This window comes from Hyaena hyaena, unplaced genomic scaffold, assembly GCF_003009895.1.
Source record: "Hyaena hyaena isolate Hyena2069 unplaced genomic scaffold, ASM300989v1 scaffold_74, whole genome shotgun sequence".
Lineage (NCBI taxonomy): Eukaryota > Metazoa > Chordata > Mammalia > Carnivora > Hyaenidae > Hyaena > Hyaena hyaena.
Window position 1 is genome coordinate 3,000,306 of NW_024080706.1, and position 17,913 is coordinate 3,018,218.

The 17,913-nt window shown below is 35.4% G+C and overlaps 1 protein-coding gene across 4 annotated transcripts in view; it reads right to left on the reverse strand.

The window, feature by feature from the left end:
• Positions 1-17,913, reverse strand: part of HIPK3 (homeodomain interacting protein kinase 3) — an 87,914-nt gene that overhangs the window by 46,615 nt on the left and 23,386 nt on the right. For all 4 annotated transcript variants that reach the window (XM_039233332.1, XM_039233333.1, XM_039233331.1 and 1 more), the window contains exon 2: positions 10,360-11,458. In XM_039233332.1, the coding sequence (XP_039089263.1) occupies positions 10,360-11,456 (1,097 nt within the window). In that variant the 5' untranslated portion in view covers positions 11,457-11,458. The remainder of the gene's footprint in view (positions 1-10,359; positions 11,459-17,913) is intronic.

Genomic DNA, 17,913 nt, shown 5'->3' on the forward strand with positions numbered 1-17,913 from the left:
TATTTTTTTTAATTCTTATAATCAGGATTTCCATTTTTCACTTATCAGAAATAAAAGATTGCCTAAAACTATGTAAAAAACAAAAGAGTTAATTAAAATTTGGAAAGCCTTTTAGCTAGATACCTTGATCTGAAAGTATTTGAGTGACTTAAATCATTCAATCATGAAACTAAAGGAAGTCAATCATGGTTGCAAGTAGATAGTATTAACACCAAAAAGGCTTCATGAAAGCTTAATACATACAAGATCAAATTTTAATTCTACTTAAATATTTTGAATCTTACACTTTGAGGTTTATATACCAAAAAATTCCTTTTGACAAAAGCACACTCTAAAAAACTACCAGCATACTCCTTGGATTTTCAGATTTATAAACATTAAGAACTATAATAACAATTTTTGGCATTTAGTGTTTTGGTTTTTTTGTTTATTTGTTTTGTCAACACTCATCACAATAAGTATACTCTTATTAATCTCCCTCACTTATTCCACCTATCTCCCCACCCACCCTTTGGTATCTAGTTTTAAAGGATTTAAGACCTAACTGTATTTATTTACTTTTACTACAGAAAACATCAAACACAGCTGATATGTAAACCACCATCTACCAATAACCCAGCTCCAAAACTTACGAATGCGTCAACAAAAAGACTATCTAAGATTAATTAATGGTTATCCACTAGGTGGTAGTAAGCAAACCCCAGATATATAATTTCATTTATAAATACTTCAACATATAACTCTAAGGGATACTTAAAAATAATAACCATAATGCTATTATCCCACTTTAAAAAAATCAATAATTCCTTATATCATCTGACATCCAAATTTTCTCTATTACCTTGTAACTGTCTCTTCACAGTTAATCTGTTCAATTAGTATCTAAATGAGTTCACACATGAAGATTCTATTTAACAGTTTCATAGAATAATCTACAGAAACTTACACTGGGGCGGGGGGAAGACAAGTATACAGTTAAACAAAAGCAAACTGCAAAACAGAAAGTAATCTGTGAGCCTATTTTTATAAAAATGTTTATCTTAATACATGATAACAAAAAGTAGTCATTTTAGTAGTCACACTAGCCATGATATGGGGGAATTATAAAACAAATCAGCATGAAATAATTCAACCTTTTTTTTTTTTTTGAGAGAGAGAGAGCACGAGCACAAGCAGGGGAGAGAGAGAGAATCTGGATCTCCACACTTAGCACAGAGCCTGATGTGGGGCTCAATCCCACAACCCCAGGATCATGACCTAGGTCAAAAGCAAGAGTTGGAACACTTAACTGAGCCACCAAGGCACCTCTGAAATCATCCAACTTTAAAGAAAAAATGTGATTTAGCTTAAAAAATTTTCAAAGGCTGTATTTCACTTCCTCTGATTCAGGTAGTCATGTCTAAAATACTTCTAATGGAGAGTTTTCCAGGTTCCACTGCTTTTCTTACTTGTTTTTTGTTTGTTTTTAATGAGGAGGTTTAACATATAGTGTTAAATATACGTGTATATATAGATATCCATAGGAGTCAGGTGCATGTCTAAATTCACACACAAACTCAGTCAACAAATATCATCAACCATAACAAAGCATTTTTCCCCAGATAGGTAGGGGAAGTACCCTACTAAAAGGCAAAATAGCCACACTAATACCAAAAGGCATCTTAAATCTATCCATTTCTTTGCACTGCCACCACATCCTCTCTATAGATTACCTTCGTGCCTCTTTCCTAATGGTTTTCCTACTCCTACTCTCATTCTGGTCCTCTTCTTCCTCCAAATAAAGTTAAAGTAATTACAACATAAACTATAGTGGCTACCCTCCTTCCTCAAATCACCCCCACTTTATCCACTCTACTACACCTAAGTCTCACTGGCAAGCTTTCAGATTCTTTATCAAACTCTTAACAACTCCAAGAGTTTCACACAGGCTCTTTCTTTGCCCACAGCTCTCAATTCCACTCACTTTAGTTGCAGGTCTCTCTTCAGGCCTCAGTTTAATACATCATGTCCTTAGAAATTTTTCCTTGTCCATCCAATCTAAAATCCTTACAACTAATTAGCTGTTTGAAACAAAAACAAAAAACATTAGATCCATACCTCAACAAATTACAAGAATAAACTCAATAGATTAGAGAACTAAATATTTAAAATGTAATTCAGTAAAGACTAGAAGAAAATAGGGTAAATGCCTCTTTTGTTTTTTTTTTTTAAATGTTTGTTTATTTTTGAGAGAGAAAGAGAGATAGCATGAGTGGGGGAAGGGCAGAAAGAGAGGGAGACACAGAATCCAAAGCAGGCTCCAGGCTCTGAGCTGTCAGCACACAGCCTTACGCAGGGCTCAAACCCACAAACTATGAGATCATGACCTGAGCTGAAGTCGATGCTTAACCAACTGAGCCACCTGGTAAATGCCTCCTTGAACTCAGCATGGGAAAAGGCTAACTATGACTTAAAATCCAGAGGCAATGAAAGAGAAGATTGATGAAAGAGACCACACACAAAAATTTTTTTTTACCAGGCAAACAAAGAAACATCAAAAAGTCAAAATGAAAAAAAAATGCAACATATGATAAAGGACTAATATTCCATATATATAAGAGATTTTTTAAAACTGATGGACAAAGGACCATGGTCAACTCTTAATACAAAAATGGACAAAAGACATTAACAGAAAATCCACACTCACACACACAATTTTAAAATGACCCTTAAACACTCATAATGAGGCATGAAAATTAAAACTACATAGATATACCATTAGATTGGAAAAATTGTTAAATAACATTCTACTGGCAATGCTGTAGAGAAACAGGCACTATCATATATTGCTGATGGGAATGCAAACTGGTACAGTTCTTACTGACAGAAATTTGGCAATATTTAACAAAACTATATATGCATTTACCTTTTGACTAAATAATTCTACTTCTGAAAATTTACCTTGAACAATACAAAATTATATATGCACAAAGCTATTCTTTCTAATTGTAATTGGGAAATACCATGTCAATAACTAGGAAAGTGGCTGAAAAAACTATGGTAATCCACATAATGAAGTACTATTCAGCAATAAAACAGAATGAGAAAGATCTCTACGAAATAACATGAAGTGATTTCCAGGAAACACTGTTAAGGGAAAACCGTCAAGTGCAAACAGGTAGCTATAGTATGTTACCTTTCCTGTTAAGAAAGGAAACTGAAAAATCATAGACAATTATCTGTTCATGTAACCCTCTGCCAAACACAAACACAAACACACACACACACACACGAAGAATAAACTGAAAACTTATGATAATGGTTACCAAAAAGGGTTAGGTAGGAATGAGGTAGGAATGAGGTGGGAAGGACACTGAAGAGGGAGTGACACTTCTGATGGCTTTAGCATGATTCTGTGTTTTAGAACCTTAATTAATGTTTCACATAGTCAAATAAACAAAAAAAGTCATGGGTGGATCCAAAATGAAATATAAAGAAATGAACTTAAATATGTTTCAAATAAACAATATATTAATCACACGCTGACAGTGGAGGTTTGAAGAAGAACATAAGTAACTTAAAACACACTATTTTGACTACATGCTCCAAGTCTGTGGCTAAAGAATAAAAGAACTATAAATAAATAAGTGTTGTACTCGGGTTAGTAAATTAGCAATGGTACAGGTAGCAATACCAAAACTATGTTAAATGTATTCAAGAACTGAAACAATATGTCACATATTGTGGATAATGAGATCCAAGTTTCTTGATTATCATAAAAAGTATTATAAATAAAGCAAAAAGGATAGAATGAACTCTGGAGGTATTAGAACTGGACATATCAATATGAATTTATGGTTTTAATATATAAACAGATAGATACAGAATTACACTAACACAGACACACATTTTCTAGCTTCGCCACTCAAAGGGTCTAAAAGCAAGAACACTAATGAGCACACCTGGCACTAGCATACAGATTTTGTTTTCTAAACACTATTCTCCAATAAAAGGAACCACAGCTCCTTAGAGAAATGGCCAATAGCAGGGTTGGGGAAGGAAAGATACAAAGTCAGTCTGGAACACCTTGTGGTACCAGAAAGTAAGCACTCAAAGAAGAATGAGTCCATGGCAAAGAGACACAGAAGCAGGCTTAGTGGCTCCTGCTGGACAGTTTAGGACAATTATCCACTAAAAAAAATAACAGTAAGTAACAGATTATAACCCTTTGAATATGAATCCATGCAGGAACAAATTTAAAAACTTAAGTAAATCTCTTCCTTATAAAAGAATTCCTTACAGAGGAAGGACAGAATCAGAAAATCAACTAAGGCCAAATTCACCAGGGGATAGATGCTAAAACTGGTCTGTGAAAATTAGATGAGAAAACAGTCCAGTTTCAAAGTATTTCTCCCCAAGATACTTATTAATTACAAAGAAAAAAAAACCTTATAGTAGAAAAATCTGGCAGTCACCACCTCAACCAAGTAATCATAGTTAACCTGTAATGGGGAAAACTGACATCATCAATATGTGAGGACACAACATCACTTCTGCAAAGTTAGTCTAAAAATGCATAAATTGAAAACATAAGACAAACCAAAATTAAGAAATAAGTTGTTCTACAAAACAACTATCCAGTACTCTTCAAAAGTGTCAGGGTTATGAAAGACAAAGAAAGAACCAAGGAACAAATCCAGATGAGAGGACATTAAAGGGACATACATGGCAAATGATGCAATGTGTGATCTTGTATTGAATTTGGGCAGGAAAAAGGTCATTAGTGAGGAAATTTGTAAAATCTGAATAAAATATAAAAATAAGCCATAATAGGATTAAATTGATTTTAATTTCCTCAAATCAAATAGTATTTTGAGTGGTTCCAACAGTTCACCAAATCAATAATACTGAATTGATGTTAACTGATGACGATTTTAATCATTGTACTGGGGTCATGCAAGAGAATGTCCTTATGTTTAGGAAATACACATGGAAATATTTAGAGGTTAAGGGGCCTCAGGTCTGAAACTTACTCTCAAACACTGCAAGAAAAAAACGTGCGTGTACACAGAGCAAGAATGAGTGATAAAACTATAGTGGTAAAATTTTTAAATTTGAAACACTTAGAGGATCCAGGTGAAAGGTATACAGGAATACGGTGTACTATTTTTGCAACTCTTTTATATTTCTAAAATTATTTCAAAGGAAAAAGTTAAAAAAGAAAACAAAAAAGTAACTCCATCCTGTTATTCTCTCTCCCTGTTCCTTTCCATTGGAAAGTACTACATTACCTTTTTGGTTCTCTACCCATTAGATTATAAGCACCATAATGGTATGTCAACATTTCTGTTCCTAAATGAATAACCAAAACCCAGCACAACACTTTATATGCACTAAATATCTTGGATTAAAGACTTAATCGTGTACCATTTTACAGTTTTCTACTCCTGTATCTTTCTGCTGATAATTTTAAGAGGGCTCCATCAAATGATGGGCATAAAATATAGGGTATCTATACATAGAATATTATGTAACAACAAAAAGAAACGAATTACTAACAACATGCTACTGCATGGATGAACCTTGAAAACATTATGCTAAGTGGGAAAAAAACGTCAAAAATGACCACATATTACATAAATACATTCTTAAGAAATGCTCAGAATGTGAAAATCTATAGAGATAAAAAGTCGATTTCGGGCACCTGGGTGGCTCAGTCGGTTAAGCATCCAACTCTTTTTTTTTTTTTTTTAATGTTTTATTTATTTCTGAGAGAGAGAGGTAGCGTGAGCACGGAAGGGTGAGAGAGAGAGAGGGAGACACAGAATCTGAAGCAGGCTCCAGGCTCTAAGCTGGCTGTCAGCACAGAGCCCGACACGGGGCTCAAACCCACCAACTGTGAGATCATGACCTGAGACAAAGTCGGCCGCTTAACCAACTGAGTCACCCAGACACCCCTCAACTCTTGATTTCAACTCAGATTATGAACTCTCAGTTTGTGAGATCTAGTCCTGCATAGGAAATCTGTGCTGACCGCGCGGAGCAGGGCCCTCTTGGGATTCTCACTCTCCCTCTCTGCCCCTCCCCTGCACAAGCCCACTCTTTCTCTGTATCCCAAAATAAATGTTTAAAAAAGTAGATCTTTCATTGCCTAGGGCTTAAAGAATAAGGTGATAGGGGAAAGAAGGCTAGAAGGTATGGGAAAGGGGGTTCTGCTGGAGGTAAAGACAATATTCTAAAACTGATCGTGGGGACGATGCACAAGCATGAATATACTAAAAACCACTGAACTGTACACTTCAAATGGGTCAAGTCCATGGTACAAGAATTATATCTCAATAAAGTTGTTTAAAGAAAAAAACCTTTAAGAGTCCTACCAAAATTTCTGGGGTGCCTGGATGGCTCAGACAGTTAAGTGCCCAACTCTTGATTACAGCTCAGGCCATAATCCCATGATTTGTGGGATCAAGCTCCATGTTGGGCTCTGCACTGACAGCGTTGAGCCTGCTTGAGATTCTCTCTCCTCTCTCTGCCCCTCCCCTTCCTATACTCTCTCTCTCAAATAAACATTTAAAAAAAAAAAAAAAGAGCCTTACCAAAATTTTTATTTGGAGAAAGAGAAAGAGAGAGGGAGAGAGAGAAATCTATGTCTATGGCCACCCTGTATGGCAGTGAAAACTACATTATAGTCTTTTGGAAATTTTGATTAAAACTTCTGTTAAAATGAAACCCCACTGACAACCTTTTATTTGGATTTCCAAGTATAAATAACTATTTCATGACACAGAGAAGAAATTGACAGGAATTTTAGCCCAATATTGAGTTTTTTAGATAAGCGTGGTTTAGTGAAAGAGAACACTGTAACACTAGTCAACCTAACTCCTTCTCTACTCTCAAGGCTCATTCAGGGGTCATTTCTCCCTGGAAGTCTCTTTGAATGCTCAAATTAGGTTAAGTGCTCTCTGGGCTCCCACAGCTCCCTGCACACCCCTGTGCCTGAGGACTTCTTGAGACAAACTATTTTTCTCCTCCATCAAGTGATGAAATCATGTATTCCTAGCACACAAAAAGGACTCAACAAAAATGGAGTTAAACTTGGGAGTGTGAATTTGGACCTGTTTGATGTCTATGAGCCTCAGTTTTTACCTATTCAAATAGGAATTCTACCAGTTGTCTTACCTAACTCATCGGGATGAGACATGAGAAACAAACTAGGAAATATACATAAAAGCACTAGAAAAACATGTAATATACATACACAGTCTTCTATTATTGTAAGAGTACTCTACATAACGTATTAGCTATTACTGTATGGGTCACTCTATGTACCTTAATTTTGTTACAGGAACTTAATCTTTGATACTTCTGGGTCTAAAAAGGCATAACGGGATGGGAATACCCTAAACAAAACCTGATAAGCATAAATTAATTGCTTATGATTTATTACATACCATCCTGTCAACTATTACAGGCAAAATAGAAAGCAGTTTGTACAACAACAACAATGAATGCTAAATTACTCAGTAAACTAACAAAGAACACAACTGCTTTTCAGGTTACTTTACAGTACACTTTCCGGTCTGCATGTTCTGAAATGACTCAAACCACAAGCTAGAATTCTATATTTAAAAGAAAAAGATATTCATGACCCGACTGCTGCCACCACACCTCAGAAACACAGCACCTTCTGCTGCTAAAACCTTTTATGTGTTCAAGAGCCCTGCGTGTTCTTGACAGAAACCATACTCACGCAGCTGAATTTAGAACATGCTGACCTTGAGCAAATCAATGCCCTTAGCATGTACTTCTGGCTTATATCACTGCAAGAGGTAGACAGCCTCACCATCTATAGTAGTCAACAATTTCTGGCCACTGCCCCCTGGCTATTTTAAGATATCCCTACTACATTTCTGTGTTGCCCAGTTCAAAGAAACAGAATAACACACAAACCTATGTTTAAACACGAATCGTTTACCTTGGAACTTGGGGTATGTGTGTTCATACTGTGATTAGTTCAAAAATATTTAATTTGGTAAGTTTCCATTTCCTGCTTTCATTTTTTGAACACAACATATTTTTAACAAAGAGTTAAACAAAGAGTTTAAACAAAGAGTTAAAAATCAAGTATAAGACACTTTTGTTTATGGTCTACTCAAATTTATAAGTAACCTTAGTCAAAAACTAAGCCAGAATTGGTGAACAAATATTGAAAAAGATTAATGGTTACCTATTATTTTTGTGCAAAATTACACTAAATATTAAAATAGTACATGATTAAGAACTATGTGACACTTTCACCAGCCTACCTTAATACTAACTCTTCTAACTCTTCAATCTAATTAACATAAAGTCTTTTTAAAAGATTTTTATCCAAGCAACATCAATCAAAACTCTACTAGCAGAGTCCTTGTTTATGAATTAGAACCTCATTTTTTTTTACCCTAAACAAAGAACCTGTAATTTAGCAATTGTATATATATACCTTCTAAACTTTAGGTAAATTATCTACTTGAAATTTATATATAAAAACAAATTAGAAACTTACTAATAGAACTTAGCAATTATTCATAGCTTTTTTTTTTCCTCATTCCCAACAGAGGCTAATATTTGTGCAAAGGCCCAACGCTAGAAATCAACATCATAAAATATTTAGGATTTCAGATTGCTTTTTAAAGGATTTCCTTTACTCCCTTGAAACATTTAATAAATGTTTAATAAATGTTCTGAAGTATAAAAAATAAAGTTTTTTTCTCTCATCCAAAAGATTTCAATAAAGAAAGGAGTATAGGTATCACACAGAGCTAAATCTGATATGCAGTATAATGCAGGACCCAAATAAAATGAAGTCATTTACTAACAAGTGAACTAAATATAGAGCCCAAGCAGCTGGAGCCTAAGGTTTATATAATATGCTAGCTGACAACTAAAAGCTCTTAAGACAGAACCCATAGAGTACAAAGGGAGTGGGAAAAAAAACCCACTATTCTTCTCAGGCTGCTAAATAAGACTTTAAAATAATTTTCCAGCAAAAAAAAATGAACTAAAAGCTACTCCTGTATTCCACTGTATTAAAAAAAAAAATCTGTCAGAAGTACAGAGGATCAAATAAATGTAATTATATATTAAATAGAACCTAATACTCTAATACAACTATAATATCTTTTAAACCATGTAAAAGGTTTTAAGAATAGTATCTAGCACTCTAATACTAAAAATCTTATAACTAGGAATATACTGAATAATTATTAGGCTATAGTCCTAATTTCTAATATACATTTAATAAATTATCACTAAGCGACACATATGGGACTCCTTCTAATAACCTTGTAATGGCATATCTGGAGTTTGTTTTTTGTAGCTAATTAATTTCTCCTATATACTGCCCTAGATACTAACGTACGTATTTGCAAGACACTAAGCAGAATGAAAGATACAGCACAAAGGTAGATACTATACCAGAAAAAAACAATCCTTAAACATAAGGATTATGTTCTAACAATTTTCAACAACAAACTGCATGTATCTGTCTATTCACTAACTTGCAAATGGCCAATATTGAGAGCTCCTGTATTTGCCCACTGTTTGGGGGCTCTAGAGTATACCAAGACCACAAATTCATTCTAGCTGAGATGAAAACAGTATCTCAAAATTATAAAACTATGAATCTAAAACCATTTTACATACTCAAGAAGATATTTTGAATCCTGGTAATTATTAGCCCTTAAGACTACATATAAAACTCCAGGCTAGCATTATATTAATCATGACACTATGGCACTTTATCAAATATTTACATGGAAATTATCTTCTTCTTTAAATTCCACCCATAGCACCAACACCAAAAAAAAAAAAAATTACCCATAACATATAGATGGAAGTATAATCAAACCTGTTATGGAAAAGTCACCTGAACATTCCAGGCAGCCATGGAAATGTGTCTGAATCTTAAAAATCACCAATCAGAAAAACTTTTTGAATTCTTATCTAACTTTTCTACGTAATCAGTCACATCTAATTATCTTTAATAAATTAGTTCTCTTAGGTGCCAAAATACTCAAAGAAATATACAAAAATTACTACGAACCCTTTCCCAACATTTGAAGGCTTCTGTTTGATCATCAGTAATAAACTGTCATTCCTATTAACAATAAAAATAACCAAATGTCTTTGTCATGGAACTGCAGGAGAGATTTCTACTCTGTTTAGGTAGATTTTATGCCTAAATTTAAAAAACCTTTTTAATACCTCAAACCTAAACTGATCTTGTCTGGATTTATTTATTTACCTGAGCCATCTTTTTCACCATGTATACACACAAAATTATTTCATTTAGCCAAAATTCAACATTTATTAAACAGTGGAAAAATAGCTGTCACCTACCTGTAGTACCGAGATTGTAGATATGTTGAACAAACAGTCTTTGAAACATGACTGGCCGACCCGAAGTCTATCACCTTAACCCTGTATGGCTGCCGAACAGGATCCACCAACATAATATTTTCTGGTTTGAGGTCAGCATGAATTAAACCAAGACTTTTCAATTTTTTCAGTGCAGTAGCCACTTGTTGAAGAATGGGCCGGATTACTTTTAGTGGCAGGGGGCTGAACTTATTTTGTTTCAAAAAGTCATACAAGTTTTGTTCCAGCATCTCAAAGACTAAACAAGTATGGTTACGGTGCTGAAAGCATTCAAAAGCTCGTACAAAGTTATATTCATCAGCATTCTCAGTACTGAGCCTTGCTAATATGCTCACTTCTATTTGACCTTGACGTGCATAAGAAGGGTGATTCTTCAAAATTTTGATTGCTACAATTTCATTTGTCCCTCTTTTCCAGCATTTGACTACCTGGCCAAAAGTGCCTCGACCAAGAAAATCAAGGACTTCATAAGTATTTTTCATGGAGCATAAGACTTCATGCTGTACTAACTGATAGTCACCTTCTCCAGTGGTACAATTCTGTTTTGTTCCTGTGGTAGTTGTCACAACTGTCACTGGATTTCCCATGTTGGTTTGCAACATTGCAGGAAGTATGGACAATTCATCAACAATCTGCATTGCGCTGCTATGATTATCCAACTCCTCACTCTTGCGCTTCAATCCACATCGCTGGGTGCCTTCTAGAAAATTTAACCTGTGTCGCCACGCCCCAATCTGAGGTGCCTCCACTTGAGCTTGCTGTGCCTGAGCTGCTATGACCTTTGTAGCACCCGCAGTGTTTTTTAAAACAACAGCACTTGTCTGCAACGAAAAGTTGTGTCCTCGAGGTCTGTTAAATGGTATCTTTGTCTGAAAAACACTACCCTTCGTGGGAGGATGAGAATTTCCAACGTTTTTACCATTCACATAGGTCCGTGGATAGTTTCTTTCCTGGAATACACAACTGCTTGGCTCTACTTTGAGTTTCTTCACACTACAAAAGGCACTTGACTGAGTTTGATAAACATATGGTGGGTAGACCAAGACTTGTGAGGCCATACCTGGGTAGGGGGAAAGGAAGAAAAAGGACATTATTAACTACAAAAAAAATTTTTGTTTTTAATTTAAAATCTCATAAAGAAAACTCTCAAGGGTCAAGCCCATAATTTATAAAAATAATTAAACTCCATTAAGATTTTTTTTCCTTAGAGAAGATAAACATTTCAGTATCTCCATCTTAGTTAATTAGTGCTTCAGCTATTTTGAGTATTGCATACAAGCCTGGGAATAAAGAATTGAGTGCATTCAGTTAACCAAAAAATATTTACCAAGCAGCTCTAACAGCCAAGTTATACCCTAGGAACTATGCCAACCATTTTTCACCCAAAAAGGAAAAAATACAGATCCCTTAACTATACACATTTGCAAATGTAAAGCATTCTGTCACCAAGTTATAATTTATGAACCAATGACAAGGAAAGAAAACACACACTGCATAAATATAGTCACATTCCTTATATCTAAAGTTCAAAGTCTTTTTCCACATCCACCCTTGTACACTTAAGCAGACTTCTTTACATTCAGGTCAAAATGATGCAATACCTTCCTGCTGAAGATTTTCTTGAAACACACACTTGCCACTCACCCTCTAGGCCACAGCTGGGCATTCAGTGCTCTAATAAAAGCTTCTATGTTCTTCTAATTATCACTCATGACATGAATTACACTCTAATTGTAAATGTATCCATCAGTCTTTCACACTAGATCTGAAAATAAGGTGCCTAGGATATAGAGTTGGTGTTCAATAAATATGAGTTGGTCAATTTAATTTTAAAATATTTCCATTCCCCACGATTTAAAAATCTGTATTGTATTAACTGGGCAGTCTCATACTGTTTTAACAAATCAAACATCAATTCCTTAATTCAAAAACAGATTGCCATCCCAATATGTAATATACTTAATATTTAAAATAATAAGAGTCACCACCTATCAAGGGAATTACTATGCAAAGGTTTAATAAATGCTTTATTTACAATATTTTATTTAATCATATTAATATCTTCCCAGTTTGCTGTTAAGAAAACTAAAAATCAAGAGGAATTAGGTAACTGGGCAAGGTAACATAGCCAGGGTGTAGTAAAAGAACAGGAAAATACACTGCTGTTCACACAAAAGGCATAAATTTATGCCTGTTTCAACTTCCTAAACATTTTGTAAGATTTTATTTCCATCAGGCTCTTTGCTGTCACCATGGAACCCGCTTAGGACCCTCTGTCCCACTCTCTCTCTCTGCTCCTCCCCAACTCACTCTCTCTGCCTCTCTCTTTTTTTTTTTTTTTTAAATTTTTTTTAATGTTTTATTTAGTTCTAGGAGAGAGAGAGACAGCGTGAGCAGGGGAGGGTCAGAGAGAGAGGGAGTCACAGAATCCGAAACAGGCTCCAGGCTCCGAGCTGGCAGTCAGCACAGAGCCCGACGCGGGGCTCGAACCCACGAACCGCGAGATCATGACCTAAGCGAAAGTCGGACGCTCAACCGACTAAGCCACCCAGGCGCCCCTCTCTCTGCCTCTCTTAAAATAAATACACTTTAAAAAAAGAATTACATATGTATATATCACATATACATTGAATATCTGCATTCAGATAAACTGTGGGTTTCTTTGCCTTAGAGGAGAGTAACAAGAATTATGGAGGCAAATGATAAAGATTTACTTTTCACTGTATATCCTTTTTACCACGTTAGTTTTTACTATGTATGTGTACTGCCTGTTCAAAATAAATTTTTGAATCATCTGAGAAACCTATTAAAATGTATACATTCTGGGGCACCTGGTATTTCAGTTGGTTGAGCATCCGACTTCGGCCACATCAGGCTCTATGCTGACAGTTCAGAGCCTGAACCTGCTTCCAATTCTGTGTCTGCCTCTCTCTCTCTCTCTCTCTCTCTCTCTCTCTCTCTCTGTCCCTCTCCTGCTCATGCTGTCTCTCTCTCTCTCCTTCAAAAATAGATAAACATTTTAAAAAATTTATAAAATATATACATCTCATATTTAGAGATAAAATATATTTGGATTTGCTTTAAAATAATAATGAAGAGAAAATAGATGAGGATATGAGTAAAATGAAATTACCCATAAATTGTTCATTATAGGATCTTGATGGTCAGTAAAAAGAAGTTTTACTTTTGAATGTTTACATTTTTCCTTAATAAAGAGTTAAGTGAAAATATGTTAAATTCTACCCAGAAAGATTCTGATTCAGTAGATCTATAGTGAGGTCCAGGCATCTGCATATTTACAAACAAGCTCCCAAGGCCATTTAGATTCACACTAACATCGAAGAAAAAATGACCTAGTTTGTACAAAAACCTTAGCAAATTTAAGCCCTACCAATCCCAGGTCCTCAAGTCTGAAAAGATAAGGATGAAGTCCTAGGGAATAGAATGCATACCACTCTTGGCCAATCCACGCCATTTAAAAAAAAAATTAACATTTATTCATTTTTGAGAGACAGAGAAAGACAGAGCATGAGCAGGGGAAGGGCAGAGAGAGAGGGAGACATAGAATCCAAAGCAGGCTCCAGGCTCTGAGCTGTCAGCACAGAGCCCAAGGCAGGGTTTGAACTCAGAAGGCATGAGACCATGACCTGAACTGATGTCAGATGCTTAACCAACTGAGCCACCAATCCATGCCATTTTAAAGCAAGGTGTTATATGGACAACAGCTGAGATCCAGGTAACTGACATACAGATATTTAAGAAACAACTACAATTTCTGAACTCTGCTGTTCCTACCTTTTCTTTCCCAATATGCCAAGCTATAAGGAAAACAAGCCAAGAGCCCCAACCAAAGTCAACTAAAGGAAGCTCAGAAAATTACCCTTCACCAACCACTGTGCTATGTAGGGCCAATCTCAAAGGGGACTTTAGAAAATAAACACAGATAGGAATGTCACATAATATACATAGCACATAAGAAGAGGTGGGGGTGGTGCTGGAGATAGCTCTTATAAAGGACCACAAGCAAAGAACTCTAAATTACTAATTAAGTTGGCCACTGTGACTCACTGCCATATCCAGGTACTAAGTCTTTCCTTCTCCCAATCCTCCATCAGATAAAACTCATGATCTGATAAGAGTATCTTATACTTGGAGTTTATGGATTTTATATAGTACAGTAAGGAGAGTACAGGGGCTGCTTAAGTCCATGGAGTCTAAAACACTGACTCAGTACAATACTATTATTACCGATTATTTTTCATTGCAATTCAAACTACACTATAACTCTGTAGCTTTATAATTTATGACTGTGTCATTTGTTCTTATCAACTGACTAAGAAATGAAGTTTTGAAACACTACCCTTTTGTGAGCTGGGGCTGCCTATAATATATCACTCAGAGGATGGTGAAGGCTCCTGTGAGAGCAACCATTAAGCTTCCATTCCTCAAGCTTAATAATCTCAGGTACTTTAATAGGGCCTTATTTTTCCAATCTTCTAAAAGACTTTAAGACCCATCTGAATTCTATCCAAATTTTTCACATCCTTTTACAATTACCAAAACAGCAATGTAACCAACACTGACACCCGCAAACCTGGGTCTATCTGACCACCACTAACTAGGTTTTCTTCTTTGTTCCCTTTTCAGGCTTTCTGAAAAAGGGAGGAAGCAAAAATAGAAATACTTTACTATCTTACATTCAAGTTATCCAGCCAATATGAAAATTCTGAATAATTCTGCCAAACTTATACAAAGCCCATAGGTAACTGGGTTCTTCTTTAAAATGTACGTGACAGCACAAATAGATTTGAGTAAAGGCAATGGGTGCTTTGCATTCTCCTTACTCAACTTTCTCTTACTTGTTCAAATCTCAATTTTTAAATTTATTTCTTTTTAAAAAATATGATAAAATATGCAAAACATAGAATTTATCATTTTTAAGTGTACAGTTCAGTAGCATTAAATATATTCACACTGTTGTACAAACAAGCACCATAATCCATCTCCAAAACTTTTCTCCTCTTCTGAAACTGAAACTCTGTCCACTGCCCCCTCCCCCAGCCCCTGGCAACCACCATTCTGTGCTCTGTATGAATTTAACTACTCTAGGTACCCATATATATGAAATTATACAGTATTTGCTCTTTTATGACTGACGTATTTCATTTAGTGTATGTATACAAGGTTCATCCATGTAGCAATATGCGTCAGAATTCCCTTCCTTTTTAAGACTAAGTAATATTCCATTATATGTGTATGTCATATTTTGTTTATTCATTCATCCATCAAAAGATATTGGGGGTGGGGGGTGCCTGCCTACCTCAGCCAGTGGAGCATGTGGCACTTGATCTTGGGACTGTGAGTTCAAGTGTAGAGATTACTTAAAAATAAAATCTTACAAAAAAAGATATTTGGGCTGCTTCCACCTTTTGACTCTCATGAGGAACGCTGCTATGAACATGAATGTACAAATTTCTCTTCGAGACCCTACTTTCAAATCTTTTGTGTATATACCCACAAGTGGAATTACTGGATTATACAATAATTCTATTTTTAATGTGAGGAATCACTATATTTTCCAGAGCAGCTGTACCATTTAAATTCCAACCAGGAGTGCACAAAGGCTCCAATTTCTCTACATCTTGAACACTTTTTTTTCTTCTTCTTTGTAATAGCCATTTTAATGGGTGTGAAGTGGTTGTGGTTCTCAAATCTCCATTTTTAAATCTAATTCATCAGTACTGGTTATACTAACATCTAGAGCTTGATGTCATCAACAGCTATAACAAATAAGTTTTCTATTTTGTCATTTGAGTTCTTGACAAATATTAAACAGTTCACTTAAGACTAAACTCTATAGAAACCCACATTATTGGGGCGCCTGGGTAGCTTAGTCGGTAAAGCGTCCGACTTTCGCTTGGGTCATGATCTCACGGTTAGTGGGTTCGAGCCCCGCGTCAGGCTCTGTGCTGACTGCCAGTTCAGAGCCTGGAGCCTGTTTCAGTCTGTGACTCCCTCTCTCTCTGACCCTCCCCTGCTCAAGCTGTCTCTTTCTCTCTCTCTCCTAAAAATAAATAAAACATTAAAAAAAAAAAAAAAGAAAGAAACCCACATTATTAGCTGGGCATTCCCAAATGACTACTGAATAATCCCCAGCTCCTTCAGACCATCAACAGAAAGTACAGAAATTATTACATTACTAAATGCATCAAGATTTAACTTAAAATATAAATATGAAAATGATCAGTATTTCTTAAGATCGACAAGAATAAATGAAAATAACAAATAAAATGAAAGTCTTTTAAGAATTTTTTGTACATAAAGAGAAGCTCAGGGCACTAAAAAATTATCTCCTAATAAACAGGGATAGGAGACCAAAGCATTAAATTTGTACCCACTATTCCACAATCAAAAAAGAAAAAATTACAACAACTAACAAAAAGGTCACCTCAATGCAAGTTACCTTTGGGAATATTTTCACTGAACTGGAAGTAAGCAAAATAGCTACACAAGATCAAAGTAAACCTTTGATTCTGTTAACATACAAACCCTGCTTTCAGAGTTCTTTTCAGAACATACCTATGAATTATTTCCAGAATATATATTAAAATAAGGTAGATACAAGTGCAGTTCACTCTCAAAAGTGAACTTATTACCAAACTCTTTAAAAGGAGACAGATGGAATAGGAAATGAAAAATACAGTTAAGATTGTTTTATCAGTAAAGTGTACCAAAGCACCTTTAATCTAATGGGATCAAAGCTAATAGAGCTAGAGAATTATCCTATGTGCAAACAGTAATGATATGTTCTACACTGTTGGAGTAGTACTAAGTTTACTAAGAGAATGAGGTCTTTAGTCAAATTACCAAACATACATTACAGATTATAATTGTCTTCCAGCATACTAGGATCAGCACCATAGGCAAAAAGACTGAAAAGCACTATGTAAAAATGATTGAGCTAGCTAAAAAACAAAGGAAACACCACCACCATCACCACCCACCCACCGCACACAAGCAGTCCCTACTACACCAAATCCCCATCCTATTCTGGTCTTTAGACATCTCTTCTAGCCCTCTTTCTCTCCTTAATCTCAATTAAACCCCATGATCTGACCTGCACATGAGACACGGCACTTCACATTCTGTCCTCAAAATATTATCGATCTCTTCCTGTGACTTGCCATCTCTTTCTGATTATCTATCTTCCACCACACAAACTCCCAATATCCTTTGCTAAATTGTAGCACTTTTCCTTCTAGTACACTGGATTCAAAATTAACACTTCTCTTATGTAACACAAAAGGTATTTTTAAAGATGCTTAGCAGTAAATGAATCCAAGATTCTAAATCTGAATACAGTAGCTCTCAATCTTTTTCCTGACACACTTCAGGTATGATGAAGTTAGAAGAAGTGAAACTCTTTAGAGGAGGTAGTATTCAAAAGCAAAACTTTTTCAGAGAAGTAAAAGCACTTTAGGGAAGGTGGTCTTTACCAAAACATTTTTATGTGCA